Source organism: Saccostrea cucullata, unplaced genomic scaffold (assembly GCF_032062105.1).
Source record: "Saccostrea cucullata isolate Sc308-1 unplaced genomic scaffold, CSIRO_AGI_Scuc_v1 ctg1201, whole genome shotgun sequence".
Taxonomy (NCBI): Eukaryota; Metazoa; Mollusca; class Bivalvia; order Ostreida; family Ostreidae; genus Saccostrea; species Saccostrea cuccullata.
Window position 1 is genome coordinate 59263 of NW_026932430.1, and position 13892 is coordinate 73154.

The window sequence follows — 13892 nt, forward strand, 5'->3', positions numbered from 1 at the left end:
TTGAGTTGTAATTGGGATTAAGATCTTTTGAGATTTGATTGGGATTGGGATTTTTTGAGATATATAATTGGGATCCGTGATATTTTGAGTTATAATTGGGATTGGGATTTTTTTTTTTTTGAATATGATTGAAAATTTGAAATCTAAATATGCACATGAGGATATTTTCCAAAATTTGTTAAAAAATTAGAACATTTCATATCAGTCCAAAATAGTGTAGTCGTTTATATGTCTACAAAGGGGCATCTTCATTTCAGTGTGATTACCTGATGGTGGATATAAATGAGACATTTTAATACATTTTGATAATGATTTCTTATTCTAACCTTGTTTGGTGGCTGAGAAATCTTCAGACTTGGGTTTGACTTTCTTACTGCTGGATAACCAGGGTTTGTCATAGGACCGCTCCACTTCTCCTAAAACAAAGCAAGACATCAACCTTCTACATTGTATATTTATCATTTCAAACATTTCTAAAAAACAACAGACCCAATGGTCTTATTTCATTTTATGACAGTTTTCTCATCTATACAGTTTAGATGTATTGCCAGATAACACTCTGAACCTCGCTTATACACTGCTAAGGTGCCAAACTTTAAAGAAGAAAAAATTTAAACATTACTATGTGAAAATACTTTTATATTCATCTTCATGGGATTATTTTCTTTTCTAAAGCTACTTGCATTTTTTTATTAGAAAAACAGGAGCTCTAAATGCTCCCTAAAAACTGCCATCATTCCAGTAATTCTTAGACTTCCATGGCCATTTTGTATTTTGTGAGATATAATGAAAATACAATTTTTCATTACATATAATTAAACTCCAAAAAAACATTCAACATATGCTACATAAAATATGCTCTTAATTCTTATCACAGTTAAATAAGTACAGTATTAGTATTTTGTATGGAGAGGATATTTATAGAAATTGTTGGCTGCCCAATCCAATACAATTTTTCTGAATAAATATGGATAAGAGTTTAGAAATAAATACCAACCAAGTGGAGAGGAGCCCCATGTTTGTGTCGGTTTCTTCATCTCGGGACTTCTACTTCTTACTGTAAAAATTTGCGTACCAGTTTACGATTGAAAAAAGAAACACAAGATGTAAGGAATAGGACATGATACTACAATTGTATAGACTTAGTATAGTATTTCATAAAAACATTAACTAGGTGTTTATTAATGAGATAAAGGTAAATAACCATAACACTAAGTTATTCTGAACATTACCCATACCGAACATAACCCATTCTATACACAACCCATTCTGAACATAACCCATTCTAAACATTACCCTTTCTGAACATTACGAAATTTGAACATTACCCATTCTGAACATAACCCATTCTAAACATATTCCTTTCTGAACATTAACCATTCTGAACATTACCTATTCTGAACATTACCCATTCTGAACACTACCCATTCTGAGCATTTCCTATTCTGAATATTATCCAATCTTTCTGAACATTACCGCTTCTGAACATTACCCATTCTGAACACTATTTATTCTGAACATAACCCATTCTGAACATTATCCATTCTGTCAGAAGTCAGAACATTACCCATTCTGAATATTATCCATTCAGAACATTACCCACTCTGAACATTATCCATTCTGAACATTACCCATTCTGACACAACCCATTCTGAGTATTAATTACCCATTCTAAACACTACCCAATCTGAAAATTGCCCATTCTGCACATTACCCCAATTGAACATTACCCATTCTGAACATTACCTATTCTGAACATTATCCATTCTGAACATTACCCATTCTGAACATTACCCATTCTGAACATTACCCATTCTGAACATTATCCATTCTGTCAGAACATTACCCATTCTGAACATTACCAATTCTTTCTGGGGAGCTCCTTCTGACTCCCTGGGTCTTTAGGTCCCTGGGGGCCTCTAAACCTGCCTTCTTATGCAGAACTTTAATTAGATATACCAGAGGGTCATCAGGCTGATCATGGAGAACTTTGTTCATGAGATTCTGAAAAATTAATTGTTATAAACTTATATATTATTAATGTATCTAGCAAGTGACAGAGAGCATGCAGCAATGGAGAATCATGCCATGTCAAAGTGAGGACAACAAGAAATCTGTGAGCCAATGCTCACTAGTAATACCCCCGCTCTGATGTAAATAAACACTATCATCTTTAAAATATACACAAGTTCAATTAGGCAGATGCACAGAAAAATATGAAGTTGACATCAGATTCATATCAAAATTAATCCCACCATATGGCATGCCTCAACAAAGAGTGTAATATAATTTCGACCATCTACTATGAATAGTTAATGAGAAAACTGTGACGAAAATTTGTTATGTATGAAACAGACGGATGCACAGACAAATAGAAAGTTGACATCGGATTTGACCAAAAATGTATCCGACCGTATGGCATGCCTCAGAAAAGATTGTGTTAAAATTTCAAGCATCTGAGATGAGTAGTTGCTGAGAAAACTGCAATGAAGATTTGTTATATATGAAATGGCCAGATGCACAGATAAACAGGAAGTTGACATCAGATTTGACCAAAAATGTATCCGACTGTATGGCATGCCTCAGAAAAGATTGTGATAAAATTTCAAGCATCTGAGATGAGTAGTTACTTACTAAGAAAACTGCAACGAAGATTTGTTATATATGAAACGGACAGACGCATAGACAAACAGGAAGTTGACATCAGATTTGAACTTCGTCAAGTAATAAATTTAAGATGAATGATGGTGATTAATCCAGACATCAAAATGTTCTATCATACAAATAAAATGGTATATGTCAAGGCTTTAGAATAAAAAAATTTTCTTGCATATATTGCATTACATATCAGTCACTGAAAAAAGTCTCTCTAGTTTTGGATATGCCCACAAAGTAAATTTGTAAATCAGAATTCAAAGGAATAATTGGAATTTTGAACACAAGAATTTATAAGCAAAAAATAAATTACCACCATCCACATCTTTTGATAGTGTGAGGCACAAGAGGAGTCCTAAATGCTTATGATATTAATAAAAAGTCAAATTCTGAATTAAAAATTATCTACCTGACATATTTCACCAGTAACCTCTAAACCCAGAATCTTGTGCAAACCATCCAGAAACAAAGCCTCGTCCTATATAGTAAGTTCGTCCTATCTTAGGATTTTTCAAAAAATAAAGCTGAAAATGAGCCTTTCGACCTATATATCCCATCAACATAGTGGGTGTTGCTAAAAAAAACGGAAAACGGAACGGAAAGCGGAACGGAACGGAAAAAAAAATTTTTGTCAAACAAATAACATAGATTCGATATAAATCAGATAAAAAGCAATATTCTTGTTGTAAAAATCATTTCTGATAAAAATCTATTGTAAACTATTATATATTCATGAGTCATACACAACTTCCGTGAAAAAAATGGTACTGAAAGAAATTCGACCCCCCCCCCCCCCCCCCCACACACACACACACACGAAATAGGATTTCCGTGTTTGGGCAAATGACATTTCCCCCTTTTTTTGGGGTTTGTCAAATTTGTTGTATGTTGGAAAATTGTTACTACCCCCCCCCCCCCCCCCCTTCTTTCAATTTGTTTCCAATGTCAATGTCTGTAAAGACAAAAATAACTATTTATGATGTTCAGATTATGCACGCGCAGTGTCGAATTCGCACAAAGGGGGAGTGGCAGTTTGTTTTGCTATTTAGGGGCCCCCAGTCACATTAAAAATTGATTTATTAAACTTTATGTATAATTTTGACACAAAAAGGGGGACATACCTATTACAACTTTTCAGACCTTTCCAATGAGTGGGAAAACAAACTCATTTTTTACGGGGTCATTCATATACACCCCCCCCCCCCTCCAAACATACACACATATATACCGCAAACAAAATTTAACTCCACTGAATGACATGAAAGTTTTCCAACTTTGTCTTTCCAGAATTTAAATATATAGAAAATGTCTCTATTTTGAATAAAATTTTAATAACCAGTGTGAATAAGAGATGTTTCTTCGAGCTTGCCATAAAGGTTTGCCCTTACCGTATCATCATAATTTTTTTTTTACATTTTATTTCTCTTTCATGGTTCATTTAGATATCAAATATTTGATCCCCCAGTCATAACCTTTTTACTATGGAAATGTTCGTTTAAGTTGACATCCTCACACTTTTTGTGAATGTAATTAATGTAGTAAGTTAGTGTAAAAAAATAGTACTGCAAGATGTTTGAATTGGAACCTATCCCCCCTCCCGAATCAAACAATTGTTTTCTTTTTGTGTTTTATCCCCCCCTCCCGAATCAAACAATTGTTTCTTTTTGTGTTATTGCTTATCAAATACTTTTCAAGTTCGTTTATCCCCCCTTTTTTAATTCGATTCTAGGTGACTGCTATATGTTATTTTTTTGTAAAAAAAGAGCCTTATGAGCATGATAAAATCAACTTGTATTTAATAGTGGGGGATTGAATATGTACAAAATATATATCGTTTATGATAAATTTTGTGTATTTTAAGTGATTTAATCCAAAATAATATATTCCGTTTTCCGTTCCGTTCCGCTTTCCGTTCCGTTTTCCGTTCCGCGTTTTAGCAACACCCCGACCTATTATCCGTAAAGTACGGTACAAAAAAAATCAAACTTGATCTATGATTATCACTATATAGTTAGAATAATCTAACTGTGTCTCGGTACAGGCCCTCACCACAGTTAGAATACGTCCCATATACTTGCAATGTAGCAAATCGGAGCATCCGCTGAAACGATTTTTGAAGAATATAAAATGATTTGCACTGGGAATAACTACCAAAATAATCAAAACAAACCTTTTTGAGATTGCTTATGCCTTTTATCCCATAAAATAATCCATATAAATACGAAAATCCAATTAATTTTATCAACGTTTTTCTCTCGGTTCAAATTACTACATTCGGAACTCTCTAGATTGTTCCTAGTAAATGCACTATGCGAGTTATCGCCCGTGTTTCTTTCTGCTACATTACGAATACAAGTGTCACTTTATTCCCTATCGTTAAACCGGGTATATAGGACAATATCATTTTAACACAGAACATTCTATCTAATCACTATACACTTCCTGCCATTTGTTTACCCTAGCTGTAGAACTGTAGCTCTCCAAAAAAATATATATTGACAGGTCGGAGAGTTACAGTGCCACCCATTCATGATTGTAAAAACTGTATATATATCGAGGAAATTCTAGTTAGCTTACCCAACAACACGTTCATACAAGTTTGGTACATAACTTTTCTTTCTTAACAATTCTAATGAGCATAATAAAATTGCTACCACTGTACCTCAAATAGCGGACCGATCCTATGTCGATCCATATATTGCTGCATTTTCTGAGGGCTTGCCATCACTTTTAATGATGCATTTGCATCCGTCACACTCTGCAATGTTTTGGAATTCATAAGCGGAAATGAAATTTAGTGTGACATCTAGTGTGCATTTTACCTATTAAATTGTACGTTGAAAATATTGCATTACTTTGATTTATTAAAGTTTCAACCGAAAAAAGGACATTATCAAGGTAAAACTATTATAATCTATATTTTTAGTAAATATTTGCTTAAAGGGTCATAAATGTGATAAAATTGAAATTGAAATTTTAACAACGTCCCGAATGACTTATTATACGCATTAATTTTTTTTGGTTTTACTTTCAGGTCTCGGAAACGCTTTTTATGACGAACAAGTCGGTGAGAAATTTAAAGCATTTCTTGGAAAGGACCTTTGAGAAAAAATGGGCGGAGATCGAGATGGATCAACAACTTTTTAAAGGTTAAGTATTTTCCCTCTCATTGCTTGTGGAACGTACATTTTGTCAATTAAGTTTATAAAATAATTGACCAGAATAAAATTGCATGCAGATATTTTAACTGTCGAGCAGACTTACCAGACATTTATCGGCCTAAACTGCTCAGACTCTGAAGCTGATAGTGATCAGGTCCAGTACAATCACTGAATAATTTAGCTACGTAGGTAGAAATACCTACGTAGCTTTATTTACCTACCTCAAGTAGCTTTATTTAGCTATTTCGATGTAACTTTTCAAAATTTTGCTTTTTATTAAAAAGAGACAAAAAATCGCAATTGTGGATAGGAAAAAAAAGCAGAAATCGGTTTATTATTGAAAAGCTTAAACCCAGTAGTGGTCTAAACCAATCCTTAAAAGGAGATGGTATGATTTGAACAAACTTGAATTGTCATTAACTAAGCTTGCATATTTTTTTGATTTATACCTGTGGCTTTATTGCCCTTCACATTTGAACTTACATTGTGGCCCCGCCCTATACCCCAAGGGGTCATGACTTGAACAAAATTGAACCTACACTACCCAAGAATGCTTCCATATAAACAGGACTAATCATGGCTTTGCTATTCTTGAAAAGAAGAATTTTAAAGATTTTTTCTACATGTTTCTATGTAAAACTTGGATTCCATGTTGTGGAACTATACCCCTTTTATTTGAACAAAAAAATGTCCACTGCAGGATGCTTCACATATATAATTATATAAATGCCTTTGCTTTTCTTGAGAAGAAGATTTTTAAAGAATTTTCCTATAAATTTCTATGTAAAACTTTGATCGGCCATTTTGGCCCCGCCCTACACCCAGGGATTATGATTTGACAAACTTGAATCTACACTACCTGAGGATGCTTCCATATAAGTTTCTTCTTTCCTAGCACAGTGGTTCTTGAGAAGAAGATTTTTTAAACATACCATCAAATTTTCATTATTTCTTAATTATCTCCCCTTGAATAAGGGCTTGGCCCTTCATTTGAACAAACTTGAATCCCCTTCACCTAAGGATACTATGTTCAAAGTTTGGTTGAAATTGGCCCAGTGGTTCTTGAGAAGAAATCGAAAATGTGAAAAGTTTACAACGACAACTACGACATATACGACGACTTATTTATTATTGTTTAGTCGAAAAAAGGATATTATCAAGACAAAACTATTGAGCCTTTGGCTCAAATATTTGCTAAAGGGCTTCAAAGCAAAATTTTGGGACACTGCAGCCGGGAGGGTGTTCCAAAGCCTGATGCTGCTTGGGAAGAAGGAGTACTGATAGGGTTGTAATCTGGCATGTGGGATGAGGAACTTTGTTGTATGGCTTCGGGTGCGACTGCCAGTGGGTATCAGGTACTCTGCTGGTGGGATGTCAACAAGACAGTGATGGATCCTGTGGAGCATGAAGACCTTTGCTCTTGTTCTGCAGAGTTTCAGGGTTTCCCATGAAAGAGCGTTCAGCATCGTTGATACGTTACTTGTGCGATGGTATGTTCCAGTCACAAATCTATCAGCATGTCGTTGTACCATCTCAACCGCATTGATGTTACAAGCAGTGTGGGGATCCCAGACTGTAGATGTGTACTCTAAAGTAGGGTGGACATAGGTCTTAAGCCTGCTCTTTAGTCTCCTTGTTACACATATTGATGTTTCTTCTGAGAAAGTCTAGGGTCTGATTCGCCTTCTAATGGTATTAACACTGTCCACATGGGTATTCCAAGACAGTTTCCTGTTGATGGTTACTCCCAGGTACTTAGCATTGTTAACATGCTGTAGGGTGTAGCCTTGGATGGTGTAGCCATATTGGACTGGGTTGTGCCTATTGGAGATGGTAATGACCTCATACTTCTCTGCATGGAACTGCATGTGCCATTTCCTCTCCCACTCTTGGAGTTTCTGTAAGTCTTCCTGTAGGGCTTTACAGTCGTCGATGGACTTAATCCTCCGGTAGACAAGACAGTCATCTGTGAAACAAGCGGGATTGAGACTGGATACAGGTTGGCATGTCATTGATGTACACCAGGAAGAGTAAGGGGCCAAGGACAGTTATCCAAACAATGGAATTACATGTTTTGCTTTAAATTGTCCAAATGAAGCAATGTATAAACTATCTCTGCTTTGGGTTGTTTTTTAAAAACCTCCGTAGTATAAATATTAATAGTCATTGAATTACGACTTTTTGTATCTTTTTAATAAAAACTTTGAAAAGTTGCATTGAAATAGCTAAATAAAGCTACCTGAGGTAGGTAAATAAAGCTATGTAGGTAATTCTACCTACGTAGCTAAATCTAGTGATTGTACTGGACCTGATAAAAGCCCAAAACCAAGGACAATTTGGTTCAAAGAAGTACAATTTTTTTCATTAAATTTAAAACAGATAGAATAAAAGTGATTAAAAAGTTAAATAAAGGATATTCTTTTTGTTACCCAAAACATATGTCTTCCCTTCATGAATTCACATTCCGAAGACTTATCTCCCATTGTCGGGGTAACGCTCATTTTTCCCACTTTGTCCTTTGTAAGTTACCTTTTAGTATTTTTAATCTTCAAACATTATCGTACAATCTTGATCTGTACCTGTATTATCAGAATATGAGGCAACATGAAAAACGTAATGAAAATATTCATACAGATTTCATTTCTGAGATACTGACCCATAAATTTGGTAAGGTTATAGAGGGAAAACAGTGTCTTACGCCGATTGACCCTGGATTAACCCTGCTAAGGGGAATAACTTTTGTAAATGTGAAAGTCGTCTATAACATTAATGAGTGTAAGCTAAATTATGAAGAAGCTAATATCAAGAGTAAGTCTATATTCTTGTTGGTTCCATTCATATTTCCTAATTCTGTGCATCTCAACTAATGGTCTTTGTGATCTTCATGTCAAAATGACATGGAGTTATGGTTTATTGTTATGTTTTTCATAAACACTTTGGAAGAAGGAAGATGTAAAGGTCAAGTATTTGGGTAGAGTGATTCTTTTGTCTTAATCCGGTTTGAAATCTGATGTCAAAAGGTTTTCAGGTTATGACCTTGACTATGTAACAGGAAGGGTAAAAATGTATGGCTGGACTGGGAATCGAACCCGGGACCCCTGCATCTCCAGTCAGGTGCTCTACCAACTGAGCTATCCAGGCTGATATCTATGGCCCAAACCACTACATCCTCCCTCTTGAAAATGGTCTTTGCCCTCGAATACACAACCTAAGTTCTTATTACCCCCTGGCAGGACTCTCACCTGCAATTCCAGGGGTGGTCAACGGCACCAAATCTGTAACAGGAAAGGAGAAAATGTATGGCTGGACCGGGAATTGAACCCGGGACCCTTGCATCTCCAGTCAGGTGCTCTAACAACTGAGCTATCCAGGCTGATATCCACAGCCCACACCATTACATTCCTCAATCCTTAAATGGTGTTCACCCTTGAAGACACAACTCAAGTTCTTATTACCCCCTGGCAGGACTCTCACCTGCAATTCCAGGGGTGGTCAACAGCACCAATTCTGTAACAGGAAAGGAGAAGATGAATGGCTGGATCGGGAATCGAACCCGCAACCCTTGCATCTCCTGTCAGGTGCTCTACCAACTGAGATATATCCAGGTCCATATCCACGGTCCCTTAAGCCCGAACTTCTACATTCCTCCCTCCTTAAACAGTCTTTGACCTCGAAGACACAAGTTCTAGGGCCCTGCCAGGAATTACTTATTTACACACTGGCCACCAAATGTAGTAGGAAAGGAGGAATGCATGAAGAAAATAGTTGGCTGGACAAGGTTCAATTGCTGGTGGCGAGATAGCTCAGTCGGTAGAGCAACTGACTAGTAATGCAGGAGTCCCGGGTTCAATTCCCGGTCAACAATTTTGGTTGCAAGCACTTTATCTCTTTGCCATTTCCTCATGATTAGATTTGAAAAGTCTATTTCAAAATGTTTTGTGTTATTGTCTGGACAAGTTTTTCTTATATTTCACAAGCATATTCATTTACATAAGTCCTTTCCATTGATAACAATAAACTCGAGCTTTTGACCTTGGACTTTGACTTGCATCTAAGTCTCTTAGAAACTTAACAAATCTTAACAAAAAGCTTTCGTATTCATGATATTGGGGCATCAGTGTTTCACAAACACATACTGTTTTAATTTATATTTCTTTCATAAAATACTTTTCAGATTTAAGTGAAATTCATGCCAGGTTACTTGATCATCGACCAGTTCTGCAGGGCCACACTAATTTTTTTGTAAAAGAGTTTGAGGTAAGTAAAATAAATGACAAACACAATTACATACATTCACATTTCATAGCAAGGTGTTGGATGTATTATTTCAAACCTAAATGTATGAAAAATTGCAGAATTAGAACTTATTTATACCACTGCTGAATTAATATTGTGTGTAATTATGCATATTATTACATGTATTTGGTCAAATGCTCACCTGAATTACTTTCTGAAAATTTGGGTGGAAACATAGGTTGTATTATATACACAGGAGAAAGAAATGACCAAGCAGTAGTCTTGACTTTTTTACATGGTGATAATTTTCACTGAAAATCATTGTCAAAATAGTGAAATGAAAATTGTAAACAGGATAATTTATGCAGATTTTGTTTTTTTTTAAATCTTTTTAGCTCACCTGAGCCAAAGGCTCAAGTGAGCTTTTCTGATCACATTTTGTCCGTCGTCCGTCCGTCTGTAAACTTTTCACATTTTCTACTTCTTCTCAAGAACCACTGTGCCAATTTTGACCAAACTTGGTACAAAGCATCTTTGGGTAAAGGGGAATTTAAATTGTTAAAATGAAGGGCCAAGTCCCCTCACAAGGGGAGATGATCAAGAAAAGACAAAAATAGGGTGGGGTTATTAAAAAATCTTCTTCTCAAGAACCACTGAGCCGGAAAAGGTGAAACTTATGTGGAAGCATACTGGGGTAGTGTAGATTTTAAATTGTTTAAATCATGACCCCCAGGGGTTGGGCGGGGCCACAATGGGGAATCAAAGTTTTACATAGAAATATGTAGGAAAAATCTTTGAAAATCTTCTTCTCAAGAACCATTGGGCCAAAAAAGCTGAAACTTATCTGGAAGCATCCTGGGGTAGTGTAAATTCTAAATTGTTCAAATCATGACCCCCAGGGGTTGGGCGGGGCCACAATGGGGAATTAAAGTTTTACATAGAAATATGTAGGAAAAATCTTTGAAAATCTTCTTCTCAAGAACCATTGGGCCAAAAAAGCTGAAACTTATCTGGAAGCATCCTGGGGTAGTGTAGATTCTCAGTTGTACAAATCATGACCCCCGGGGGTTGGGCGGGGCCACAATGGGGAATCAAAGTTTTACAAAGAAATATATAGGAAAAATCTTTAAAAATCTTCTTCTCAAGAACCACTGGGCCTGAAAAGCTGAAACTTATGTGGAAGCATCCTGGGGTAGTGTAGATTCTCAATTATTCAGATCATGACCCCCGGGGGTTGGGCGGGGCCACAATAGGGAATCAAAGCTTTACATAGAAATATAAAGGAAAAATCTATAAAAATCTTCTTCTCAAGAACCACTGGGCCAGAAAAGCTGAAACTTATGTGGAAGCATCCTGGGGTAGTGCAGATTTCAAATTGTCTAAATTATGATCAGTGGGGTAGGGTGGAGTCATAATATGTATTACAAGGGGGAATTCTGGTAAAGAACAGAATGGTCAAAGCTTCTCAGGTGAGCGATGTGGCCCATGGGCCTCTTGTTTTTATCTTACAGCATACTTTTATCTCGTGATCCGATCTAACTAAGGGATCATGATTCCATTAATTTAGAATCTATACTTCCTCAGGAATCTTATTAGCTTAACTTTTCTTGGAATTTTGTGACCCATGGACAATTTTTTTTACATGGACATGTATTTATGTGAAATATTTTTTTTCACAAAGGAAAAAAGAGGCAACCATGAAAAAGAAAGACTAAAGAAATTGGATGAAGAAATAAATGAAATGAAAGATGGCCTTTTACCAGAGGCCAAGGAAGGAATGGACCATTTTCTGGCAAATATCACTGCCAAATGTAATTAATTGACATAAATAGCACCGCCAAATGTAATTAACATGATTAAAGGTGGCATAAATTATACAGCCAAATGCATACATGTATCATAGTCAAATGTAATTCAGTGAAGCACAAATCAGATGTCATAGTTGAATGTTATTAATTAAGTGAAGCACTTAAGAATGTAATTTAATTGTGAAACACAAACCAAATTGATTTTCACGTATTTCCTTTGAAATCTCTGAGGCGTAATCAGTAACCATGAATTATTTATTATTTATCTTGCAGTAAAAGTTGCAACAGAGGTTTGTAAGAGAGTCAAGGAAAAAGAAAACAAAGTAGATGTAAGTGCAAATACATTTAATTTTATGTAAATACAGTTGAACTTCCCTCAATCACCAATATCTCAAATACCCTGGATATGTCAAAGTGATTTGGAAGTCCTAAACACATATTCTATAAGTATTATACCCTCAATATCTCAAATCATTAGATATACATGTATCAAGATTTTTTCTTGGCACCATTAAGTTTGCAATATCAAACAAAGTTTAATTGTATGTACCTCTGACATATAAGTAGGGCTTAGGAATTGTTCAATTCCAATTTCAAGAGAAAATACATGCATATGATAGAGGTAGGTTCATACTATGATTAACAAAACAATAACCCAGAGTTCAATATCTTATGACCAGGACATATCGGGCAGTAGTGCCGAGAGGATTTTATTTCTCCGTCATCTTAAATTTGCAATCGGATTAAACTTTGTATTAACTGTTATAGTCAAATCCTATCAATGTAATCTTAGTTTGTTGTGCATGTGTCATGTGCAAGATTTGTAATATATTCTAGTAGAATTCTGTTAAAGGTGCCACCAGTTTAAAATTTATTTAATACTTTCTCTATTTGTTCTGCAGACAGAGTTTATAGAAAAAGAACGTGAGCGACGAAAAAGTGATTGGACAGAATTCTTGGCTCGTCAGTATGAAACGTGTGACCAAGTGGATGCTGAATTTTCTGAACAAGCAGATATTGTGGCAAAACATTATGAAGACCTTGAGAAAAATCTAACAGCTATAAACAATGCTGCCTCCTAACATTCCTTTAATGTTACTAATGTCAGGATTCTACTTGAGTTTCTGTTGATTTGATCTTTTATTGTGGTTTTCTTTTTTTTATATATATATAATTGTTAAATTTTATAGGTGCAATAAATTTAACATATAATTTTGCATATTTAGTTATCTCATTTATAAACAGATGTACCGGTAGATATATCTGCCTTAGTTAAGAGAAACTAAAAGAAAATTCTTTATATACAAATACTTTAATGATTCATTAGTCACCTATCATGATGGATGTGGGTTTAATGTAATTAATGTAATTAGAATGGATGAGAGAGTAACTAGAGGTTACTTGCAGATATTTATCTCTGCAACAAAGCAGATATTCCCTTGAATACTGTATATACTCGCCTATAAGTCGGTTGTATTTTTTTAGGTTATTTTGGAGGGATTTGCCATTGACCCTCTTCTAAGTCTGTGCAACTTTTTGCCAGAATAAGTTCACTATTTCAAATCAATCCTCTGATTTTTTAACTTGTTTAAATTAATATTTCAAGAATTTAGAAATTAAGAAATAAGCTAATGTGTGATTTTAAATCATAACAAAAAAAAGGAATACTCACTTAAGATAAAAAGAAAGTTATTAAAATATGTAAATTCTTGCACTTTTTTCATGTGGTCAAATACATATATGATACACAATAATTGCCCGAAACATTTATAAAATACTACATGATATGGCCCTAAAAAATTACTAATCTTTTTATGACTCGCCTATAAGTCGGACATAGAGTTTTGGATATAAATTGAACTCCCAAAATACCTACTTATAGGTGAGTGTATATGGTAACTTTTGGCAAGGAAGTTTTTCTGCAACCCTACAGGTTGTTAGATTGATCCCCAAGAAGTTTACGAACTTCTGAGGGATCAATCTCTTGAACAGTGGTAATACAGAAAAACTTGTAAACCATAAGTTATTCCTT

General features: G+C 35.2%; 2 protein-coding genes across 5 annotated transcripts in view; one reads left to right on the plus strand and one right to left on the minus strand.

Moving 5' to 3' along the window:
- LOC134235089 (uncharacterized protein C8orf34 homolog) overlaps positions 1-5466 on the minus strand; it is a 29158-nt gene extending 23692 nt beyond the window's left edge. For 3 of the 4 annotated variants that reach the window (XM_062717175.1, XM_062717173.1, XM_062717172.1), the window contains exons 1-4: positions 5318-5466; positions 1863-2004; positions 998-1057; positions 327-416 (exon numbers count right to left, since the gene is read on the minus strand). In XM_062717175.1, the coding sequence (XP_062573159.1) occupies positions 327-416; positions 998-1057; positions 1863-2004; positions 5318-5434 (409 nt within the window). In that variant the 5' untranslated portion in view covers positions 5435-5466. The remainder of the gene's footprint in view (positions 1-326; positions 417-997; positions 1058-1862; positions 2005-5317) is intronic. The other variant, XM_062717174.1, reaches the window with a different exon arrangement.
- Positions 5467-5697: 231 nt separating this feature from the next.
- Positions 5698-13071, plus strand: LOC134235120 (biogenesis of lysosome-related organelles complex 1 subunit 5-like). Its single transcript, XM_062717230.1, has 5 exons — positions 5698-5804; positions 9991-10073; positions 11734-11863; positions 12134-12189; positions 12763-13071. The coding sequence occupies exons 1-5, from the start codon at positions 5708-5710 to the stop codon at positions 12940-12942; spliced, it is 546 nt and encodes a 181-aa protein (XP_062573214.1). The 5' UTR covers positions 5698-5707; the 3' UTR covers positions 12943-13071.
- The last annotated feature ends 821 nt before the right edge of the window (positions 13072-13892 follow it).

What these genes read in the sequence shown, in the direction of transcription:
- LOC134235120 (XM_062717230.1), top strand. Translation starts at nt 5,708, where the DNA reads ATGACGAACAAGTCGGTGAGAAATTTAAAGCATTTCTTGGAAAGGACC. An exon ending in TTTTTGTAAAAGAGTTTGAG is followed by an intron (nt 10,074 to 11,733) that starts GTAAGTAAAATA and finishes TTTTTCACAAAG; the next exon opens with GAAAAAAGAGGCAACCATGA. An exon ending in AAAAAGAAAACAAAGTAGAT is followed by an intron (nt 12,190 to 12,762) that starts GTAAGTGCAAAT and finishes TTTGTTCTGCAG; the next exon opens with ACAGAGTTTATAGAAAAAGA.